General features: G+C 44.3%; 1 protein-coding gene across 2 annotated transcripts in view; it reads right to left on the bottom strand.

The window, feature by feature from the left end:
* Window positions 1-20,565, bottom strand: part of PPP1R18 (protein phosphatase 1 regulatory subunit 18) — a 38,884-nt gene extending 18,319 nt beyond the window's left edge. The window contains exons 1-2 of one of the 2 annotated variants that reach the window (XM_007436569.4): window positions 19,319-20,565; window positions 16,163-17,820 (exon numbers count right to left, since the gene is read on the bottom strand). In XM_007436569.4, coding sequence (XP_007436631.1) covers window positions 16,163-17,779 — 1,617 coding nt within the window. In that variant the 5' untranslated portion in view covers window positions 17,780-17,820; window positions 19,319-20,565. The remainder of the gene's footprint in view (window positions 1-16,162; window positions 17,821-19,318) is intronic. The other variant, XM_025172121.2, reaches the window with a different exon arrangement.
* Between the last annotated feature and the right edge of the window lie 1,152 nt (window positions 20,566-21,717).

Below are 21,717 nucleotides of genomic sequence, written 5' to 3'. Positions count from 1 at the left end.
GAAATCAAGGTGGAAGCTAAGAGTTGGAAATCAGTAGGTCATCCCTTGGAATCATGAATATTTTTACTCAACTGGATCCAGATAATAGATTCTACCAGCGGAAACTCAAAAGGGGCAATCAACCTGGATGTAAAAATTGCAGATTTGATGGGACTCCTTATGCTGATGCTGACACAAACCTCCCATCGCCAACTGAGAAAAGACCAAGTCAGAATTCTGAAATTAGCTCCACTCCAAAAACACTAATGTCCCCCATTTTCTGAGGCAGGATGGACCAGACCTCAGGGAGGAGATCCAGGGCCACGCAGCCAAGGCAGGGCCCAAGTGATCACCAGAGAGTGCAGATGATACGAAAAGCAGCATATAAGCCCATCGTCAATAGCAGGCTTGAGATGGTCCAGAGTCACAAGCTGGGTGGCCTTATAAATCCATTAAATTAAATAAAAATAAATGGCACGCCAGGGTCTGCTGATTGTGCAGTCTTCCCTCCTTCTTATATTTTTAAAGCATTTTATAGTCAACAGTTGGCGGGGTGAGCATGTATGGAATTACAGATGACCCCTCCCTCCCTCCCTCCCTTCCCACAGAGATTTTCGAAAACAAAATGGTTTTATTCCCAAATTAAGAGGATTTTCCATAAAAGCATTAAGTCCAGGAGTAAAATGACCTTGTTGCACCACGGACTCCCATCCCAAACTTTTCTCTCAGCTTCTTTCCCAACGTAAGTGTTTTGTACAGGCCATAATGATGCCATGTGCCCCACGATATCATTGTGCAAATGATGTAATTCCTGTAAAGGAGAAAGCTCCGGGAACCCAGGCGTCTTAGAGGTACGGGGAAGGGCACAAGTGACAGCCTTGTTGGCCAGCTGTTCCCTTACTCCCTGTGCAGCAAATCAATTGCCTGTTTATTTCAACAGCTGGATAAGAGGTTAAACAAAATGTGCCAGGGATGGAGAAATATTTCCTTTGTCTAGTCACAGAGCATTTGCAGACATGTCATTTCCAAATTGTTCCTTACTGAGAGGATTTCCAGCTTTCTGGGGGAAGAAGCCCAAACTACACTTGTGCTTTAACAAATTTGATGTACATAAATCAGCCAGCAAAGATTTTTCCCAGTGAGGCTGAACACAAGTGTCTCTAAAGATCAGCACTGCAAAGAGCTGATAAAGCAGTGTTTCTCAACCTTGGCAACTTTAAGGTGTGTAGACTTCAACTCCCAGAATTCCCCAGCAAGGCTGGCTGGGGAATTCTGGGAGTTGAAGTCCACACATCTTAAAGTTGCCAAGGTCGAGAAACACTGTGATAAAGAGTAGTGGTGAAAGATGACAACTCCCAAGCACTCTGATTAATAGTCAACCCCCTCTTTGGCCATAAAATGGGAAAATAAGTTGTATTTTTAGGAGAGCCTCTTCAGATTGGAAAGAGATACCCTGGAATGGATTTGGATATATAAAGGAGCGAAAATTTATGTGCTGAAGATGGAGTGCAGCTGGGGGAGTCAACAGAAAGAGTTAGCAATGGAGCCACTGAGGTCTGGTGCATTCTATCTCAAGATCGTTTGAGGACGATAGGACAAAAATAGCAGGCTACGCTCGATATCCTTGCAAAAAGAAGCTATTGAAATGGACGGCAAAGAGTCCTGAAACACTTTGGAGGGCAAGGAGATTGATGCTGAAAGACAGCTTCAATGTCGGAGGGGGAGAACAGGTGACGCTGACAAAAAGTAAAAATTTTAATTTTTATTTATTTTACAATATTTACACCCTGCCCCAATCTTAAAAGACACTGGGGAATTACACCAAGTCCCCTTGTCCCAGCCACTGGATGTTTCCAGAGCAGGGTTTCTCAACCTTGGCAAACTTTCAGATGGGTGGATTTCAACTCCCAGAATTCCCCAGCCGGCAAGGCTGGCTCAGGAATTCTGGGAGTTGGTCCACCCATCTGAAAGCTGCCAAGGTTGAGAAACCCTGCTCTAGAGAGTACATACAATCACCCAATGGCTGAATTCAACAGAACATGCTACTTGAGGGGAAAAATAGTGTTGGATGGTTGAAAGTTCAGCACATTGTGGGAACTTAGCCATTATCTAAATGTATTATGTGAATCAGGCCATCATATTCAACCATAACATTAGACTTGTTTGGGCATGTTGCATTATGAGAAAATAGAACTGTCTTTAATTAAACCCAGTTTAGCATGTTATATGAAAGTAACTATATTTGATTTGACTGTTTCATGTTTCTATGACAGACTCTCTATATGGCAGGCAACTATCAGGGACATTTGTGGAGACAGGGTGTCCCAAAAGTCATGGCCACAGTTGTGTGAACAAAGTCCCTGTTTTTTTATGTGCTTTTGAGGAGCTCAGGTTACTGTAAGCAAGGAGAAATGAAGAATTTTTCAGCCTACGTCTGTCACCATTATTAATTACCTTAGGGTAAAAGTGATTTAGCTTTGCAAACATGTGAAAATCAAATAGAAATAATTGAAAAACAAGAATGATGTAGAAAGAGGAAAATCCTGAGATGTAATATTTTGTTTCTAACAGCACAGGCTCTTTACAAAACTGCTACTACAAAAATTGGCATCTCTGACTTACAAGACGTATAAGATCTTCAGCAATTATTTCTTCCAAGACAAAGGCAAGCAAAAAGTCAGAGACCATGATCACATCACTTCAACTTGAAGTTAATTTGCAATTCACTCATAGCCTTGGTTGGAGATTATAATTCTTTCCCCAGCATATCCCTCTCTGGATTTAACAGAATGAGCCCTTGTTTGTGTATTTTATTTATCTCCCACTATTCTAAAAGTGTTCAAAGGGGCTAACAAAATTGAGCAGCAGAATATAACACAGATTAAAATTGACAACACAATTAACACTAAAGTAATTTAGCAACTCAACATCTGGTAAAAGGGATCCATTTTTACACATGTGGAAAAAGTGGGGACCAGATGCAATTTCCATGGGAATGCATTCCAGAATCTGGGAGCCATGTGGGGGGAGGTGATACCTTCCTTTGCACCAACATCCCTCTGGAATATATTTCTGCAGGCCTTCTAGAGCCCTGATGTGGCTACAAAAGTAGGAGATAAAGCTCAAATCAGTAACAGGAATGTTTTTCGGCAACATTCCTCAGGTCGAGGCAACTAGAGAGGGGATGGACTGGAGGTGGGCTGAATGCAATAGGAGGTTGCTTAAAGGCATTTGGCACAGAGAGGTGAAGAGTGAAAACAGGCCTTCCACTGTAACGGTGGCAACTCCATAAATTCATACCTCAGGACTTGTTAATGACTTCCTTTGGAAAAACACAGCAGGCAGTTTCTGCCAGGGGGAGCTTCATTTCACTACTCCCAAATCAGGTACGCTATTCAAGCCATAAAGTTTGCTCCCAGGCATTAAAAACAACAAGAACACACCTATAGCTGGACTTCTCTAGTATTTACCATTTACACATTCCTAGGGTTAGCAGATATAGATGATGAAGGAAGCTTCTCATTACAGCACTATGAAACCACACAAATGTTGGGCCTCTTCGCTGTTGATTTCAAAGACTTTGGGGCACCTGATTTGGCTAAAACCAGAAAGAATCAGGCAAATTTCTCCAGTAACGTTGAGCATTCAGGGCCCCTTGAGTAGCGATATGTTTTCTCCATGTTAGCTTACAGTGCTTGGCTTCATAAATTATGCTAAACTGTGTTTGCTGAACCATAATATAATAATATCATATCTAATATTAAGATATAAACTATGATTTGCCAGTCACAATATCTGTGTCTCCCATTACTCTAAGCCACAAACCAAGAAATAACATTAAGCCACAGGTAAATTAACTTCATCATATCACAAGTTCCCAATGCAACGTGTAACTACTTTGCAGACCAATTTTCTGGAGATGCTGGAAACTGAACTCAGCTTCTTCTCCCTACAGCAGTGTTTCTCAACCTTGGCAACTTGAAGATGTGTGGACTTCAACTCCCATGGCTGGCTGAGGAATTCTGGGAGTTGAAGTCTACCCATCTTAAAGTTGCCAAGGTTGAGAAACACCACCCTACAGAATAATTGCCTGACCACTAAACATGGGTCTCACTTTCACTGGCCTCCAACACTGCTTCCCTTGATAAACTGAGGGGTCTCCCATGATCTTACAGTTCAGTTTTATTTTAGAGTAACCAACATTGACAGTTTTTGCCCCCACTAGAGTACTCATCTGAATCCAAGTCACCCAACACCTGCCATTTGGAAACAGCATCATAAAATAAATTCAGCTGTAGAAGGATAACCTACTTGCCTAATGTTATCTTTACGCTGGTTCTCCATTCTCATCCACCCAAATTTACTGATGGTTATAAGAGAGGGGTTAAACTCCTCTTATTCTTCCGGAGGGGACCTTGACCTACCATTCTGCACTGATGTCACTTAAACCTCACGTTTGTTTACTAGGGCTACCAGTATTGGCTGCAGACATCCAAACAGCTACCAGATAGCAGCAAAGGATGAAGAATTTCCTTTTGCTGACCTCTAGAAGCCATTTGGATTTCCGATGTCTTATTTTATGCATACATACATACATACATACATACATGCCTAAAGTTGTGTCTGTTTAATGCACATTAGTTATCATTTGCATTCTTTTTAACATACCTACAGTGCATAGTTTTTTGTCTTTTTATTTCCAAGCATTTGGAGAAAGCAGGGCTTCTAATCTGTATTAGTGACTGTGATTATAGAACAAGAGGGTGGCACTCCTGGATGTAAAAATATTGTTTTGTTTATGCAATGAAAGTGGCTTGCTCTATATTTGCAAGTCATATTTGTCCACCATCCTAAAATTGGGAAACCGTCAAAATCAGGATGGAGAAATTTGAAAGCTGTATTACTCTCTTACAGAAAAATGAAAAGGGCAATGCAGTACACATTTCCTAGGTCATAAACTTATAAAGAGAACAGCTCATGCCAAAATAAAGAACAGCCAACTTCATCTTCTCTTGGGTTTGCCCGATTACTGCATCTTTATCTGCAGCCGAATAAAAGAAAGTTACTGGCTTGAGCTTTTCCCAGCTAGAAATTAAGTGTTGGAAAAAGTTTCACTTGTTACATTTCTACGCGTCAAGCAGCTGTTAAAAGCACAGGCGTATGCCATAAAAGGTTTGCTTTTTCCTTTTCTTCTGCTAAATCCCAGAAAATCTTTTTGCAGACACTTTGCAATGCGGAATGCCATCCAGAGGCAAAGAACATAATTCCTCTACGAAAGCACGTCCTCTGCAGATAAAGCTCCCTGAGGTTGTGACAGGGTGAAAGAATCGTGCCTCTGTTAGTAACGGTGAGGAATTCCATCATGCCATGGGGCTGTCGTCATCCGAGTGCCCTCCCTGGGCTCGCTAGCAGCCCCACGGCTAGTTAGAAACTGGCAAGAAACAGGCCAAGTCTTGAGAAGCAGCCAAAATCTTAAGACCCAAGAAATTACGGAACAAAAAGAGGAATTCTTTGTTGGCAGGGGCGGCTAGCCAGACAAAAGGAAGGCAAACTTATCTGCTATGGTCTGCATCGGTCAAAATGGTAATTGAAACAAGGTCCGAAGGGCTGTGCGAGAAAGAAAGGAGAGGCTCAAATTGCAGTGCTGCCCATGCTTGTCTGGTAAAATCCAGTATGCTCATTGAGGATAGTTACACCCACACAACGGTGCTTTCTGTCAAAGATGGATGTATGAATGGGTAATGAGGACCAAAAATAAGCTGTAATTTTACTTACAGTTCCTTGAGAATAAATCACACCAAGTTCAGAGAACATGTCTATGTGACCTACTAAGCCACTTAGAAGATTAATGTGGTTGGCTTGCCACCATCATCTATTGCATCCCATAAGATCCTTTAATTATGATCTGTGATTTCTCCATGGCTAAGGATGTCATCTGAAGCTGGAGTAGTGGGATAGATAACAGTTTTAAAATTAGCCTGTTGATTTGTGATGTAAACATCTGGAGACCCACTAGATGGCAGCAAAGAGATCTCCTCATAGCCACCTACTGATCAACTGGATTGTTGGAGTCCAGATCTAGTAGCCCTAGCTATAGTATGCCTATGAAGAAATCACATAGCCTGGGGTGGCTTGGTACAAACAATATACACTAGCTAGTAGCATACTGGGTGAGTTCCTACATTGTCTTAAACTATAATATGACTTGCTTGTTTTTTTGCTTAGCATATGAACCCAACCACTGTAAATTTTTTCCTGTGGTGTAAACCTATGGTTTATTGCAATCTTTACATGATATGATTCTATTAAACAGAGGCAAGATAGCCATATCTTGGGAAAGCTATAGCAGTAGAGTCTTACACTGAATAGGACTAGGTGATCGTCCAAAGGTTCCTTCCAACCTTTCCTTCTGTGACAGATGTTCTATGTGAACCCAGCTGGTTGTAATGTAGTTACTAAACTATGGTTAAAACAAACCAGATGAGCATGATTTGTGAATTTAGTCACTGAGAAATAAGCTCTTGTGAGCTCAGTGGAACTCAGTACTGAATAGATCTGGTGAGGATTGAATGAACAATTACTTACACATAAGTTCCATAACGTTGTAACTAATAATAAACTACAGGCCTGTGTTATCCTGGAAAAAAGAGCTTTTTTAATTTTTTAAAAAACTACTACCAAGGGAATCAAGAAGATAGCTATAGGTTGGTTCTCTGGCCATGAATTGACTACCAAATCTGGGCTGCAATACTTGGAATGACGACTAGATGGCAGCAAATAGTTAGAAATTTCTGTAACACTTTCCTATCATCTGGTGGTTGTCCCCATTTTTACAAGTCACCTCTAACAGCTCTACATGAAAGTCTATTACCAAATCACCCCTGATGTTAGTGCAGACAGATGCCGTCTTAGGCATAAAGCCAGCTGGGTGATTTTGGGCCAGTCACACTCTCTCAGCCCTGGGGAGGAGGCACTTCTGAAATCTTCCCAAGAAAACTGCAGGGACTAGTCCGGGCAGATGTTAGGAGTCAAGACTGACAGGGAGGGAGAAAAAGATACAGTCTTCCTGGTTTTATTGCATCTGGCCACTCTATTCTATTCAACTGAGAAGAGAGAAGAAGACACACAGAAAGAATACACAACAGCCAGTTAAATTAATAAAAGTAAAAATAATAAATATATAAAGCACAACATTATGTGCACCTCTTGAGGTGAAAGTGGTTCTGGGTTTGGTAAGAATTAAAATTGCTAACAAGTGTCTCAGATGCTAATGATGTGTGCATGGAACAGCTGCTTTTCCCACTCCAACGTCATAATGGAAGATCTTACAGTAGGTTATCCTTCCCAAAGCCCATCCTCATTTGAGACACTGATACCAAACATGAAGCGTGCAGTGCTCTTTTGAATGGTTGATTCCCTCCTTCATCACCCTGCAGCTGAGGAATGATCCAAAACCTCCACAGGTGCAGAAGCAACCGGATCTCCATCTTCTTCTTCCTTCCCCTCTCAGCAAGCAGCCCAACTAGCTGCTGCAACATAAAAGACCGCACACACCTCACTTTTGCTCTTCCTCTTTAAATGATTCACACCCTGAAATGGAGGGGAGGCACTTGTAGAGCTGCCATTCCCGACAGTTCCCTGGAACGGTCTCCACATGCAAGCCTACACCACTTTGCCAGGTCTGACTCATCGTTCTATACACATTTTAACCAAGCGGAAGGGACTCTCATGGAGATAGAAAGAATTTCAGTGAATCCATGCAACACAATGACCAACTGCTGCTGATGAACATTGATGCTAACTAAAACAGGGTTCCTCAACCTCAGCCACTTTAAGATGGGTGGACTTCAACTCCCAGAATTCCCCAGCCAGCATGCTGGCTGGGGAATTCTGGGAGTTGAAGTCCACCCATCTTAAAGTGGCTGAGGTTGAGGAACCCTGAACTAGAAGCCTCCTGAGATTTTCCCAGGGCCCTCAACGTTTCATCCACGTTTTTTCCACATTTGCTAAACAAACGGGCTAATTTTCCCCCCAGCAACCGAGCAGATCAGCCCCTCTGACGACCCCACTGAACATTCTGTTTCCTGTTTGGGGTTTTTGGCCCAGACAAGAAGTCAGAGCCTATGAGTTTCCATAGCTTTGCTCACTCAAAAGAGGAAGAAGAAGACCAACAGGCAAAGAGTTGCATTCAGCTGATGTCAGCTGGCTTTGCTTCCACTGAGAGGTTGTTGTGTCAGCTCTGGACATCAGCCAGGCGGCGATAGCTCACTCCAATGAAATGCAGCAGGGAGGCAGGAGGGGGAAATCCAGCGAAGGCTGGCTGCTTAGGGCAAGCAATTAGATAAAAGGGCTATTTGTGAAGAAAGAAAGGAAAAAGAATCCAAGAAGAAATGAAAAGGCTGGAATTTTACCAGAGGGATGTCACAAAATAGGCTGGACAGAATAAAGAGAAGTCAGAGAGATGGGAAAGGCAAGGGTGGGGCAGGACAAAGATCAACACATACAGATCAGAAATCAGGCTCTTCTGCATCCCTTGGACAGTGACACAAGATCGGATGTTAATGGGTCCCATCACTGGTGTATACTGGAATTATCTCCATTAACCCGTCTTTAATAAACAGCTGGGCTGGGTTCTCAAAAACCCTGGCAATCTTTGTGGAGAACTCTCACTTTCTATGAAGGATATTATTTTGGGAGCCTGACAGGCTCACACTCCCGTTAAAGGGAGGTGATTGTCTCAATCAGCAAGAGGGGCTTCCCTCTATTCCAGTGTTTCTCAACCTTGGCAAGTTTAAGAAGTCTGGACTTCAACTCCCAGAATTCCCCAGCCAGCAAGGGAGTTGAAGTTCACCTATCTTAAAGTTGCCAAGGTTGAGAAACACTGCTCTATTCTCTCTGTTGGAGGACACAGCTGTGTGATTCCAAGCTCTACATTATCCCTCAAGACAATGTAATGCTCAAGACGGTTGTTGTTGGGTGGAAGAAATGCAGACAAGAGAGCTATGGATACTGCCTTGAGCTCCTGTAAATTTAATGAAAAAACAATAACTCAAAGCAAGGTGGAACAGCTTGTGACACCAGTTTTTAATGTATACGATGGAGAGGGAAACCCATTTTCACTCACACCTAAAGCAGAAAAAGGTCATGGGTGGGTTTTGAACTCTAAATATAGAAATCAAGAACAACATGTTGCATGACAATAACATCAGAGAAGGTTTTTATCTATACAACCATCAGTTGAAACCAGAGTATCCAGACCATAAGCATGGAGTAGGTTTAACCTAGTATAAAATTGTGGCCTTTTTCACACAATCTCCAAAGCCACTGGGTTGATTTAATCAATCACAATATGCTAGATTCACATCATGGAGAATGCTCTAATTGATGGTTCATAAACCACAAAGTTTGGGTTTGCCCAATATGATAAACCCAAACCAAACAAATCTTATGATAGCTAAGCACGGTTCCCTCAAACCAGGCAACTTCCAGATGGCCGTGAAATTTGCCCAGGTTGGAGAAAAGTGGCTTAGCACAAGGAGTGCAGCCAGCCTATACGGGAGACTGTGAAACACAAATCACTTTGATGTGGAGTTGAATGAGAAGGAATATGAAAAGGCTTGATAGGCAAAGGGAAGAACAGATCTATAGTCTACGTTAGTGTTTCTCAACCTTGGCAACTTGAAGATGTGTGGACTTCAACTCTCAGAATTCCCCAGCCAGCCATGCTGGCTGGGGAATTCTGGAAGTTGAAGTCCACACACCTGAAAATGGCCAAGGTTGAGAAACACTTGTCTATGTATTAGCTGATAATTCAAGACAGTAGGCAGTGATAAGCCACTGGCTCATTCCCTTCCTTTTCTTTTTGTGAATTTCTGTTTTTCCTGAACCTACAGGAGTAAATTCTATCCAGGTCACTTCACTTATTATGCAAAAGCCATCCCAGGAATGCACTTAACCGAGTTAAAAGGCGTTACTTTTCTATGTCCAGTCCAACCGTTGCCCCTCAGCCCTGCCAACCAAGCTGATGACATAAATGAAGAGGGGATTTCCATGTTGAAAACCTGATTGTCTGCTGCAGGAAGCCATGATCTGCCTGGAACCCTGAACTTCTACATGACCCCCAACCAATCTCATGCAGAGCTAGGCTCTCCACCGCAGACAGTCAAGCTGTAAGCACAGGAACCTCCTTTTCACTTGCATGCCCAGCCTAATGAGAATTGAACATGGGAAAATAATGCCCGAACTCCAGCTCCGTGATAAATGTGCCTCTGCGTGATGAATTAATCCATCTGAATTCAAGAGTTTGTGGCATTCAGGTCTGACGTTTGAGGTTGGCCCTTACAACAGCATGTACCGCTTTAAAAAGTAAAGGATGATTTAACCTTCAGTTTGACTGCTTCAAATGAAGGCATGCATGAAGCCACACAGCTGTTAACTACAGTTCCTCTCTCGTTTCTATGTTCTGTATTCTAAAATACCAGGATAAACTTTTTTCTTTCCTGAAACAGCAGTTGCATCACAAGTCCACCACAAGCAGAAAAAAAATCAAGCAAAGTTTCATCCATCATGGAGGTAGACCAGTGAGGACAGTATCATCTGATTATTCCTCCTCCAGGTATCAATTACAAAAAAGCTCAAGAGCCTGATCAGAAAAGCCCGCAGTTCCACTACACAAAGGACTTGCCTTCTCTTATATCCTGACCAATGGATGAATTATTTCCTTGAATAGCAATTACTTTTACTCTTTCTTCAATAATAGCTTGATCTGCAGGTGCGAACAGGTGATCATTCTTATACCTTTGCTATGGAAACATTCATCTGCTGATTCTTGCAGGCAAAGCTGCTGTTACAAGACAGGAGCAGGATTATCCCTCTGTCCTCTGTTAATTGACACGATCTGGGAGTCACAGGGTGGGAAGTCCCAAATCCAACATCAAACTATATTTGTATGATGGCCAAGTTCTGACACCCTTAGTCACATCAACTGTGGAATTTCACCGGCTGCTCCTGTTTCTGTTCTACACTATTGTACCTGTTGTAGCAGGTTAAAAAAAGATTTGCCTGGTTGGATTTCCCCTTTAATATGATTCTCAGAGTTGCAGACTTGTACTTCTTTAAATATGATTTATTATGTAAAGAACAAATAAATACAATTTTCTTTTGTGAAATGGATCTTGTGATAGTGAAGAGTTCTTAGAAGATAAGGATCTGGCAGCTGTATGTACCTCTGGAATGTGAGTTACTGAATTTCTTCAAAGAAATATTGGCTAGAATTCAGAAAATCCTGTCTGTGTATATGCAATACTTCCATCTGGGCAGGTATGGGGAGAAAGATTGCTGTGATTTTCTTTTCCCCTTCTCCTGACTGTGTGTGGTACTCTGCATCTCTGCAAGTTTTGTGATGGGTATGTTCGGGGCTGAGACCCAGTTGGGATGTTCAAATCCTTATCAGCAATCATAGCTGTGGTCTTTGCTAACTGGAGACCTGACAACTCCCCATGCTGACTTTTGCACACCCAAGACAACAGGAACTTAAACAGGTGCTTGTCTAGCCAAACTGCAGCCCTACTTGGGCCATATCAATAGCTACAAGTGTAACCCAATTTCTAATTTATTTGTAAAATTTATCTAACCACCTGAAACCACTCAGATTCTAGGTGGCTTACATAATTTAAGAAGTTACAAATCCAAAATTAAATTATGATTAGGCTGGTTATGTGCCATTAAGTTAGTGTCAACTCTTAGCGACCACATAGATTAGATTTTCTCCATGATGATCTGCCCCTAACCTGGTCCTTCAGATCTTCCAACAGTGATTAAACTACAGCACTAAAAATGATAAAATTGAGATGTGGTGGTGTCAAGAAATTGAGCTCTGCCCTTGAGGAGGAAGTGAGAGAGATGAAACAGTAGCTCAGTCCTGGTAAAGCAGAAAGTGTAAAAAAGAGACTCAGAATAGCCCTGCCTTGATCTTGTTGTCTTTAGAAAAGGACACTGAAGGTTCTGGACAGGCTTTCAAAATTCTTTTAATATACCCTACAACAATAAAGTAGCATTCCCGGGATCTCTGTGGTGCTTGTTTCTTGATTTGGCCTTCCTCAAAGGGCTGACAGGCATCATGATATGTTAGTTCCCCCCAAAGATCCTCTGGAAGAGCCATGTTTCCATCAGCTTCTGGAAGGCCATGAGGACAGGGACCGTACCGTATGTGCTTCAAGGGGCAACCTTTTCCAGAGAAGAGGGCCTACTATAGAGAATGCATGCCACTGGGCCCTTCTTGCCATTCCTCCTAGTAGAGGGGACCATCAGCAGGTGCTCCCCAGTTGTTTGGGTAGGACAGGAGAAAACTGTTGGGGAAAGGTGGTCTCCAGGATATTAAGGACCCAGAGCCATTAGCCTGGAATCAGTCTAATTGCACTTCTTAAAATGACCAATTTTTTCTCCCCAATCACTTCTCTGCTTTCTGAATGCAATGCCCAAAGATCCTTTTGAAAAGCCAAGAATCTTAAAATCCATTTACATCTATGTCAGCTGAGTGCAGTATAATGTACAGAACACCATGTTTCAGCAGTAACTAATTACCAGAAAAAGGGATTTCCTTAATGAGTGATAATTAAAGGCTGACAAATATCTGCATAAGGGCTATATTTAGTTAAGTTGCTAGCTAGTTACCCAGGACACCTCACCTTCTTTTCATTCACTGATCTCCACATAATGGATATTGTACAAGGCTTGTAAATGTAATATTTCCTTTGAGTTGTGCTTGATTCCAGTGACTTCATCAACATGTCCAGGCCATTTTCTTGGCAATAAAAATGGAAGGACAGAGAAGAAACCCAGTTCAGAAGCCCAAAAGGGGTGGGGGTGGGAATTAGACATCAAGGAGCTAGAAAGTGAGCAGCATTTCTAGAGCCAGCTGCAGAAAATAACCAAAAAGTCACTGGAACATCCCTTCCATTGCTAATGGCTTAACTAAAAAACTGCCTTATGATGCACAGAAAAGACAGGCTTCCTCTATCTGCTCGGGGTATATCTGGTGACCCGAGAACATGGTGTAGAGTTGCTAGTGTGAAAAGGCTTTTGTGGAGGAGGACTTAAGACTTCTGTGCAAGTGTGTGTGTCTTACAATGTGCAAACAGTACCATGATGTTCTCAAGGCTAGCCTGATCACCAACCCATCTCATACACTAAACTCTGGGCAGCAGATTCTGGATCCTCGGGCTTGAATTCCTTGGACTGACACTAGAGGAAGAGGTCAGTTGGACATGCTTGGACCTAGGTTGCTAAAAATGACTCTTTGGTGGGGGCATCATTTTATCCAAGACACACAGAGTTCTGTCTCTGCTGTATAGCTAAAGGAGGACAACCAGACTTGGATGAAAACTGAGGGGACCTTTGTTGACACTACCACAATCTCCAGTTAATTAAGATGGTGTCCAGTTATGAGTGACCTTCACTCCACCAAATAACTATTGACCTCAAGGAGATAGGGAGTGCCAATGACCATACACCCCTTTGCCTCTCAAAGCCACAATGGAACCTCAGCATTAGAAAGCACTTCCCATCTTAAGTTCTACCTGGAAGACTTACAGTGGATCTTCTCTAGTTTCAACACATCCCATCTTGTTCCATTAACAACAAGCAAACGCATGACTGCTACTACAGACCATTCCTTGTCCCACTGCTCTGACCATACAGTACTCTCTTCCGTCTTTATATCGCTTACTCCAGAGACCTCTTTAGATCCTCTTTTCATTTTCCTCTTCATACACTACCGCTTTGCCAGCCATACACCTCAATCAATCTTCTTACTAAATTGTCCAACTGACACCTACACATGTTTCCTGCCATTCCATTCATTTTTTGGGGAGGAAAATTGGTAACAGGCCCACTTCGTACATCAACCTCAAAATACCCGATCTGCACACATATGCTTTGAGGGAAAAACAAGATGCTTAATAGTGTGCTGTGTCTAGGAACTTTAGACTTTCACAACCATTTTAAAGCAGCGTTGTGATCTCAAAAGGGAGAACCGGCAGATAGGAAGTACATAGGTGTTTAATTCTTCTTCTACTCATGTTTCTACCATATTTTTCCTCTGAAAACTGGGAAACCAAGCATTTGGGATAGAAAGCAGGTGAGGGAAGAAAGCAAAGTGAAGGGGAGACACAGTTGTATGGGAGAAGTCAAACCACCCTTCCTTGCTATTTCTCTCCCCTGCCATGCTCAGCAGAAAACCGGGTTTCTAAATCTCAGTCTTCAGCCTGATGTTTGGTTTTAAGCAGAATATGTGAAAATCAGTGCTTGAATTTCATTTAATACTTAGTTGAAAAAAAAAGTAATCATTCTGGCTTCAGTAGACTCCATCTTTGATGTACTCCTCAGAAAATGCTAACTTTTCTTTTCTTAGATAATGTGTCAATTTGTTCTACCCTATCATTTTATACATGTAGATGTGGGAGTGTTATGGTATATGTCAACACTAAGAAAAATTTGGTGAAGTGGTTGAGTGTCATCTTCTATGTGAATTATGGAATTCTTGTTCTTAAATTGTATGATTTTGTTATGGGTTTAGGATGAATTAATAACATTATATTGTTAGTTTGTTCATGCGCTGTGAGCTGTTGTGAATCTGCATGGAAACAAACAAGTGCATTGGAGAATGAATGTTGCAGTTCAGAAGATGTCCTCTTAATGTCTCATTCCATAATAGGAACTTTTAGCGTCAACTGCTTTCAAGAGGTCACAGCCAACGCCTGATGACATTTCAGATGAACAGGCATATTAACTACAACCATGATATTGATCACCCTTTGAAGTAAACAAAGATTTGTATTCTGGAAGTGTGCTTGGAAAATGCAGTCAACACAGCAGAGGAGCTAGCTTTTAATTGCAACTCCTGAGGTCTGTCTATAAATGTCTCATATGTCTAAGGGCCATTAAAAATTGGCCTGCAAAACTAATTTGCAAATTAATTAAAAATTCTACCTGCCTATATTAGTTGGTGTATTTCATTTTGATTAGGCATTCTGTGAACGCTGAAACGTGCAAGGGAAGCTTCAAGGTGTGTTTTGCAGCTTGCACAAAAACATCCCTACCAAGAACTATGGATTAACCATCAAATCACAGCCTGTTTTTAAAAATGTACATTAGGAAACCTAATGCCACTCTCAGGATGTAGCTGTCTTCCTTTGAGTATTGCTGACAGCTGAAGGTAAGGAGGAAATTAAAAGGAAGAACAGAGGAAAGAGATAAACCCAGACCAGTTGGGGACAAAAATGCACAGTCGAAAAAGACAGCGTGACGGGATGAAGATTTAATTGTTCATGGAATTTGGGGGGGGGGTGTCCCTATGGCTTCTCCCATCTTTGTTCTTACTATAGAAAGCTCATCAGAGAAAACAGCAGCTTCACACAATCTTTGAATAGGTAGACCTCCAAGTCTTCAGTTTGGAGGCAACCTCACTGACCTCTGCAGAACAAGTGATCATAGGTACTAGATATTAATTGTTCTACTGTGTGTGGCAGTGTGTGAAATTACTCTGTATCCTGTGGACCTTTCAACAGACAAAACAATATTTTGCGCTATTGTAGCTCACATAAAAGGAAAGGTTAATATTACAAGTACATTGCCAATGGAAAGTCAGGGACTCTGTAGGTGAAAGCACTGAGTTTGGACCTATGAAAGACAGGGATTCAAATTCTTTAACCGCCAAACTTGTGTGCCAACCAAGAACAAACTCAATTTTCTTTGCTTCATTTGCTCATCGGTAAAAGGAGAATAATAGGGATCTGCCTTACAAAAACCAAGGTTTTGTATTACATTAAAAAAAATAGCAAGATGTAGTAATGGAACAGAGTAGATCTTGGTTACTGGCTTTGAACTGAATCCTGCATCCTTTAGCAAGAATTTCTACAAATTAAGCTGTTTCAATGCATTTACTTAGGTGAAAATCTTCAATTGTGTTGGAGGAATAAAGGAACAAGGGTGCAGGAAAAGTTAACTGGAATCTCAGGATGGTGGTTGTGGTGGGCGTAACAGATGAAAGAGCAAAACTAAGGGCTTGGAAAAGTTGTGGACATCCAAAGGCCGTACATGCAACAAGACAAATGCAAAATGTTTACCAGATGCAAGCAGCTGCAAAGCTGACCTTCAGAAGAGCTTGGAGGATCGCTGTGCCTACCTTTTTCCGATGTCGGTCATTCTTTGCAAGACACGATCTCTGCAGGGAGAGGTAGCCCCCGATCACCTGGATCTCCTCCACTGTGGGGTAGCGCTTCTTCATGGGCACTGTGGCTACTGGCGGAGTGCTCTCAATGCCATTCTCCACTGCCACGACAGATGACACTGGGGACTTCCGAGGATTGATAGTGATGGTGTTGCCACTGCGACGCTGCATTGCTGGATGGGGGGATGAGGCCCGGACCAAGCTTCCCATCCTGACATCCTCCTTAACTTTGCTGTTGCTGCTGCGTCTCATGGCCTCAGCCTCGGGCGGCTCCTCGGCATCCGGGAGAAGTTGTTCACAGCTGGGTGAAGAGCAGGAAGTGGGGACTGGGGGCTTGACTGAAGGAGGGGAAGGGCTGGCTTCCTGTTTGGGTTCTGGGGGAGGGGAGGCCGAAGCCCGCAGTGGCACAACCATAAAGGAGTTCCGGGAGTGGAGGCGCAGGTTGGCCAAGGCTTTGCCCTGGACATCGTCCTCAGCTGGGTGGGGTTCCACGGCTGCCTCCGAATCGCTGCTCTCTGCCCTGGGCCCTCTGTCTGGAGATGTAGCCTCCCTTCCCCATCTTCTTCCGGTTGGCGAGCGCCTCGGAGGACTCTCTGGCCAGCCCTCCCCACTGCCTGATTTAGCTTCAAACTGGCTTCGGTAAGATGCCACAGTGCAAGGCCCTGGAGATGTCAGCCCCGGAAGGTCACCGGGAGGGCCAGGGACGCTGTTGACACAGTGCGGCCGAGTTGGGCTGGGGTCTGCTGGAGAATGGGCTGGCTTCTTTCCTCCAAAGGTGCCTTCTGTTAAATTCTCAGTGCTGAGGGACTTCACCGGGGGTGACGGCACCACCCCTCCGCCGTCCTCCTGGCTGAACCGACTGAGCAGTTTGCTCACCCGCCCTCGGCGCTGCTCCGGCAGCGAGGCCCGGTGCTCAGCTCGGCCTACTGCATTGAGATCCTCCACGCTGCGGCTCAAAGCCGACTTGACGATGAAGACCTCACCTGCACGGATCTCGGTCACGCTGCCCCCACGGCGTGCCAACAGCTCGTTGAGGGACTCCATGCTGCCTGATTTGGCTTCTCCTGGGTGCCGGTCGCTAGCCAGCTGGGCTGGTGGCATCCCAGGGGCCGTTTCAATGATGATGACATTGTCTGCCCGCAGGGTGCGGACGCCTGGAATCTGCCCGCACAGATCCACTATTTGCTTGGCTTTGGCATTAGCGAGTTCACTTTCTGAAGGGACAGACTCCTGATGGCGACGCTTCTCCAGCTGAATGAAAGGGTTTTGGTGGACTGGGCCAATCTTCTCCTGCAGCACAGAACTCTCTGGCTCCCCCTCTTGATAGGATGACATTGCAGCAGGCACAGAGGCTGCCCCACTCTCAGTTTCTCCTGGTCCGCTTGGTTCAGAAAAAGAAGTGCTGGTGCCTTGTTTGGCCCGGCGTCGTTCAATGATCTCCCGTTTCCAAGCTGGCATCTTAGCCATGCGGTCTTGCTGTTCCTGTTCCCGCCGACGAGCCTCCTCTTCCTCCTTTCGCCGACGCTCCAGTAACTGGAGTTTCCATTCTGGCAGTGGTGGAGTTGAAGACATCTTTACTGGAGGAGTGAAGTAGCAGGAAACAGGAGGAAGATCTGGGAAAGAAAGAGGAGTGAGAAAAAAGAAAAGAAAAGATTGGGTGGGATGTTCAGGGGTTGAGAAGGGTGCAAAGTAAGGGAAAATGGGGGGGGGGGAGACGGTTGTGCGAGCAACTTAAAGACCATGAAAAGCAGCACAAACAGGAAAGAGATAAGGAAAAGGATGGAATAAAAGAAGAGGTGAAGAAAGAGAAAGAAGAGGAGCTGGAGCAGAGTGGGAAATGAGTAGAAAAGGGCCTAGAGAAATGGGCAGTGGTTGGAAAGGAGAAGAAAGACAATATTGGAGTAACAGAAAATGGAGGCTAAGAAATAGAAAATGATCAGAGGAAAATGGTAGGAAGAGACAGATGGGAGGTGAAATGAGGAAGGGCTGGGTTGGAAAAGGAGAAGGAAGGATGGGAAAGTAAGAGGAATAAATCCAAAAGAAAGAGAGCGGGAAGGCTTAGCTCAAAGGATCAGGAAGGGGAAGATGACCCGATTGAAGACATTGCAAAATTAAGTCCCTTCGGCTATTCAAGAAGGGTGAGAGAAAGAGATAAAAGCCCTCCTCTGGGCTCAACCTTTGATGTCCTCCTCCCCTCCTCCCTCTTTCCAACTCATGTCACACACACTGTCTCTCCTGTCTTGGGGAGGCCACCGTTCCACAGGGGGCTCTTTACACAAGGAACACGGGCATCCTTGCAAGGGAGCAGAGGAGAAGGTGATCAGCTTCCTTTACAAGGTCTGACCCCATCTTGGTGGCCAGCACAAGGGCAGTTAAAGAGTGGAGGGCCACGGAAAAGGGAAGAGGAACTAGAGGCGGTTTTTGAAAACTGCTTTCTTCAATGTGTTTTTTGTATTGCAATCAGCCTTCTAATCTAACCTTTCCTAATGGCTGTTAATAAAAAACCAAGGAGCATAGTTATGCCTGAGTAAGCAATCTAGATTAAAACAGCCTTGTGCAGTGATACAAAGAGGGAAGTGATATTACAAGGGAATGACAATGGGGCAGGTTTATTTACAGTGCAGTTTTATGCCATCAGCTCACAAATAAGCAGGCAATGGGAGTTACTCGCAGGCAAGCGTGTGTAGGATTGCAGCAGGAGTACAGAGGAAGCCTTTCCACCCAGGAGAGGGAACCTGATTGCAAACAGCAGTTATCCGGGAGGAATAAAGTGAATTTCACTCAGTATGGTCTGTTTAAGCACCATTGGCACTTCAGACACAAAAGTTTGCACAGAGCCCTAGAGGGCTAGGGGACAGGTCTTTAATCTGAAACTAGACTGGGAGGTGGTTTCAAGAGTCATAAAGAACTTGTGACTAAGTTGGCAGAAGATTTAGATGTATTTACAAGAAATGTAACAGCAGTGCTAAATGTTAGGATTTTCAGAAACAAGTTAGGGTAACACTGAATGTGTTAAGAGAGATTCTGGGTGGGCCCAAAGGAACCCCAAAAGCTGGACAGGAAGGGGCTTGTGAGAGGAAGGTCAGCAAGATAAATATAACTCAAAATTACCAGAATCCGAGCTTCAGAATTTCAGATAATTCCAGCAGTTCAAAAGCCTACAAAAACAACTGGGATGGAAAAGTTGGCAACACTAGTGGGTTCTGGTACCACAATCCAACTTTTACGTTCTGGACTAAGTTAAAAGCCGAGACATCCAACCAGACAATGGGGCAGATCACTGTACACTTAGAATCTAGGAGCCCAAAAGAATAACGCTCGCTGCTTGGTAATTTTCCCTCAAAAAGAATTCCGTACATCCAGAGATTTCCAAGAACTGAAATGCCCAAGAATTTGGAAAAGAAGCCTTAAAATAATCTTTTTACAACGGTGGTGTGTCCCGCAATTCCCAGCTATCCAAAAGCGATCCAGAATAAGAAAAAAAATCTTTGATGAGCAGGGGACGTGCTCTTCCCGAGAATTAAGACTGAACGGATATGTATGTGAGAAAGGGAGCCACGCGTGTACATCCAGGCGACGGAGATCCAAAGACCCTTTCTTTCCCTCCACTTCCCGCCTCTCACGGAATGCTTCACGGATCCAGAGGAACCCAGAAGGAATCTGGAGGCTGAGCAGATGGCGACCAGGAGGATTGCCACACCATCTAAGAGGAGCCCCAGTTGAAGCCACGGCTTCTCGATCCCTCCGGTCCGCCAGGAATTCCCTGATCCTTCGAATCAGGAAGCAAAGCAATGGATCCCTGTACGTACGCTTTCAAGCCAGCTGGATCTTGGAAGCCCGAGGCAGGCGAGAAACTAGATCCTTCGCTTGGTCCATGGCTGGGGGAAGCTCGCCTGGCTCCAGCCGGTCCCGGTGGCCCGGAATGGAGGGGATTTTTCAGCCGCCTCGCTTTTTTCTCTTCCCTTTTTTTTTTCCCCAAGCCGAGGGAGGGATCTGCGCGGATCTGAGTCAGGGTTCTCGCTGGAGGTGAAGGGCTGGGGCGTTCAGATCCTCCTTCTTCTTTCCAAAAAAACGCGTTCACGACCGAAGCGCCGGCACACGAGCGGAGGAGCGGGCGATGGGGCGGGGGAAATCTCTCTCGGGCTCTGGACGCAGCCCCTTCTAATCCCCTGCCGCCGAGCTCCACGCCACCCGGCTGCTCAAATCCTTTAAGAGGAGAAGGAAGACGGGAGAGAAAGAGAGAGGGGGAGAGAAGGGAGGAACGGGGGAGAATGTGAAGGGGAGGCAAGATTGAAAGAGGAGGGAGGACGGCGCAAAGATGTGAAGAAAGAGGAAAGGGGAGGGTGGGGGTCTTTGTGTATAAACAGAAGGGGAGGACAATGAAAAGGGGCGGGGCGGGGCGGGCAGCAGACAAATGAGGCGGGGGGGCTGGCTGGCGGGCGATGAAGACAGGAAGGGAGGAGTTGGTCTGTCGCAAATGTTTCATTTGAGATATTCCCTATTTCAGGGCTCTACGGTTCTGGACCACAGGAGGCCACTGTAGACCGACGAGGAGATTCTGCCCCGTAGAATCAGACGGGCCTTCTCTAATCCGTAATAGCCGATTACTGACACTTTCTGCACCTCCACGCACGGAACGGAACGCATTGAGCCTTCCAATCCCACCACCGTAGCTCTCCCTGAACCCTTTACACAGCCCTTTGCAGAAACTTGTGCTCTCCACAGTTCATGTGTGTTGGCTTGCATCATCCCAGCCACTGTGGGCTGTGGTGGGAGTTGTAGTCCAACACATCTGGAAAGGATCAGGTTGGAGGAGTCTAGCATTTCACATGTTATATTTCCTCTGAGGAGTCAGCACCCTTACTAGTGCTGAACAGTAAATACCAAGAACTCTGGGTACTTTGTAAAATTCATAACATCATGCAGAATTCTTCTTTCACACCTTCAAGCAGAAAAGCTGTCCCTTCTCCCCTCACCTCTGATGGTCAAACTAGAGGCTTTAAATACGTATTCCATATTTAAATATTAAATCAATAGTAAAATCAAACATCCAGGGTTTTTACAGTGTGATCCATGGACACTGCTATCAGCTGTGAATACATGCTGGATTTTGAATATCAGGCAAGCCATCCAGAGGCAGCATTCCTCCAATCCATTTTTTTTTTGGATCCTAATGTTGCCACCCCTGGTGTTGCCACACACCACAGCCATGGTTTTCTTGGTGCAGTCCATCAGCGTGACTGAGAGCCGATGAGGACCCAACTTTCATAGATGTCCTAAGAATCTAGGAAGATTGTTTAGAACTTAAGTACAGTTAAGCCCAGGGTTCTTTCTGAAGATACTGGCCAAAAAAACCTTGTGGGTCCCAGCCTGGTCATGGAGGAGCTAGCTTGGGCTAGCTTGTCTTGACTTCTGTAAAAGGCAGGTAGGAGATGGTACCCACAACCAAGATGGCATTCCACTTTCCTTCTTGACAGCATATCATCTTCTCCAGTTGACAGAGGTGTCTT

The sequence above is a fragment of the Python bivittatus genome, unplaced genomic scaffold, assembly GCF_059951505.1.
Source record: "Python bivittatus isolate LINGU-HERP-01145 unplaced genomic scaffold, Pbiv_v1 ctg000080_np1212, whole genome shotgun sequence".
NCBI lineage: Eukaryota > Metazoa > Chordata > Lepidosauria > Squamata > Pythonidae > Python > Python bivittatus.
The sequence above is the reverse complement of the archived record's forward strand: the minus strand, read 5'-3'. Positions and strand labels throughout refer to the sequence as shown.